The 1,382-nt window shown below is 35.5% G+C and overlaps 1 protein-coding gene across 1 annotated transcript; it reads left to right on the forward strand.

Moving 5' to 3' along the window:
* Nucleotides 1–291: 291 nt before the first annotated feature.
* LOC311277407 (olfactory receptor 51G2-like) lies at nt 292–1,143 on the forward strand (the record flags this gene model as incomplete). The annotated part of the gene is made up of 1 exon (XM_084387712.1): nt 292–1,143. One exon carries the CDS (start codon nt 292–294, stop codon nt 1,141–1,143), a length of 852 nt encoding a protein of 283 aa, XP_084243838.1.
* Nucleotides 1,144–1,382: the final 239 nt, after the last annotated feature.

The following is a 1,382-nucleotide window of genomic DNA, read 5'->3' on the forward strand; positions in this document are numbered from 1 at the left end:
AACATTTGTGATATTTGTTTGAATTATGGATTATATGAATTATGAATCTTTTTTTCTGTCTCTGATATTTACAGTAGCCATATACAAGGAGAGCATGTCCAACTGCTTATAACTTGTTTCCTTTAGCCTATACAACACTACTGTACCTTTTATTTTATTTTTTACTACAGTTTGCTGAACAATTTAAAGAAGATGAAAAACTCATCGATTATGTCTTCAGTCATACTGGAGGTCCTTTACAGAATGGAGGATCTTAAATACCTTTATTTCATGGTCTTTTTTATGTTGTACATGTTTGTACTCTTTGCTAACACCACTGTGATTTTTATCATAATTACTGACAAAGCGCTTCACAAACCTATGTATGTCTTTCTATGTAACTTGGCTGTAAATGGCATCTATGGTGGCACGGCTTTGCTTCCGGCCTTGATGGGTACTTTAATGTCTCCTTCTCATGAGGTATCTTTGGCATGTTGTCAGGCTCAAACCTATTTCCTGCACACATATGCTATCATAGAATTCACCATTCTTTCAGTGATGTGCTATGATCGCTATGTGGCCATATGCTATCCTTTACAGTATCACAGTATTATGACAATCACAAGGGTGTATAAACTAATTGCTTTCTCATGGGGTTATCCTTTAGTGGCCTTCGCTTTGTTTTTTATTCTGACTCTGCGCTTGACAATCTGTAGAAACATAATTGGGCGAGTGTACTGTTCCAACTATTCTCTTGTCAAACTGTCCTGTGATGACACAAATGTTGTGAGTGCTATTGGATTGTTTTCTGTTGTTGTATACACTTTTCCTCAGCTTGCAATGACCCTCTACTCATATGGACATATTCTGAAAATATGCTTTACTGCCACTAAAAAGTCTAAAATAAAAGCTCTGAAGACCTGCATGCCACACTTATTTGCAATATTGAACTATAGTGTGGGCTGTTTTTGTGAAATTGTACAAAGTCGCTTTGACACAAGTTATCTTCCCTTTGAAACACAAACAGTTATGTCACTTTATTTCTTGATATTTCCTCCTATTCTGAATCCAGTCATTTATGGGCTGAGTGTTCAGGCTCTAAGAGACAATATGTTTAGACTTTTCAGCTCTAGAAATAAGTTATTGCCTTTGGCTGCGAAATAGGATCTTTGTTATTTTCTAGATGAGAAATGTGCATGTTTTAAAATATTTCATCATGTCAATAAACAGCTGATATTCCCAACATTTCTGAGCATTATCTGAATCATGTTTAAGTCACATGTAAGACGATGTGTTGCCCTCTGAAATGCAGTAGTCAGTTAATTAGTGTATGTGGCAAAAAAGTATAATGAACACACTGATTGTCACCATTCAAGCAAACAAGCAATACTTAAATGTTCTGT

The sequence above is a fragment of the Rutilus rutilus genome, assembly GCF_951802725.1.
Source record: "Rutilus rutilus genome assembly, chromosome: 18".
NCBI lineage: Eukaryota > Metazoa > Chordata > Actinopteri > Cypriniformes > Leuciscidae > Rutilus > Rutilus rutilus.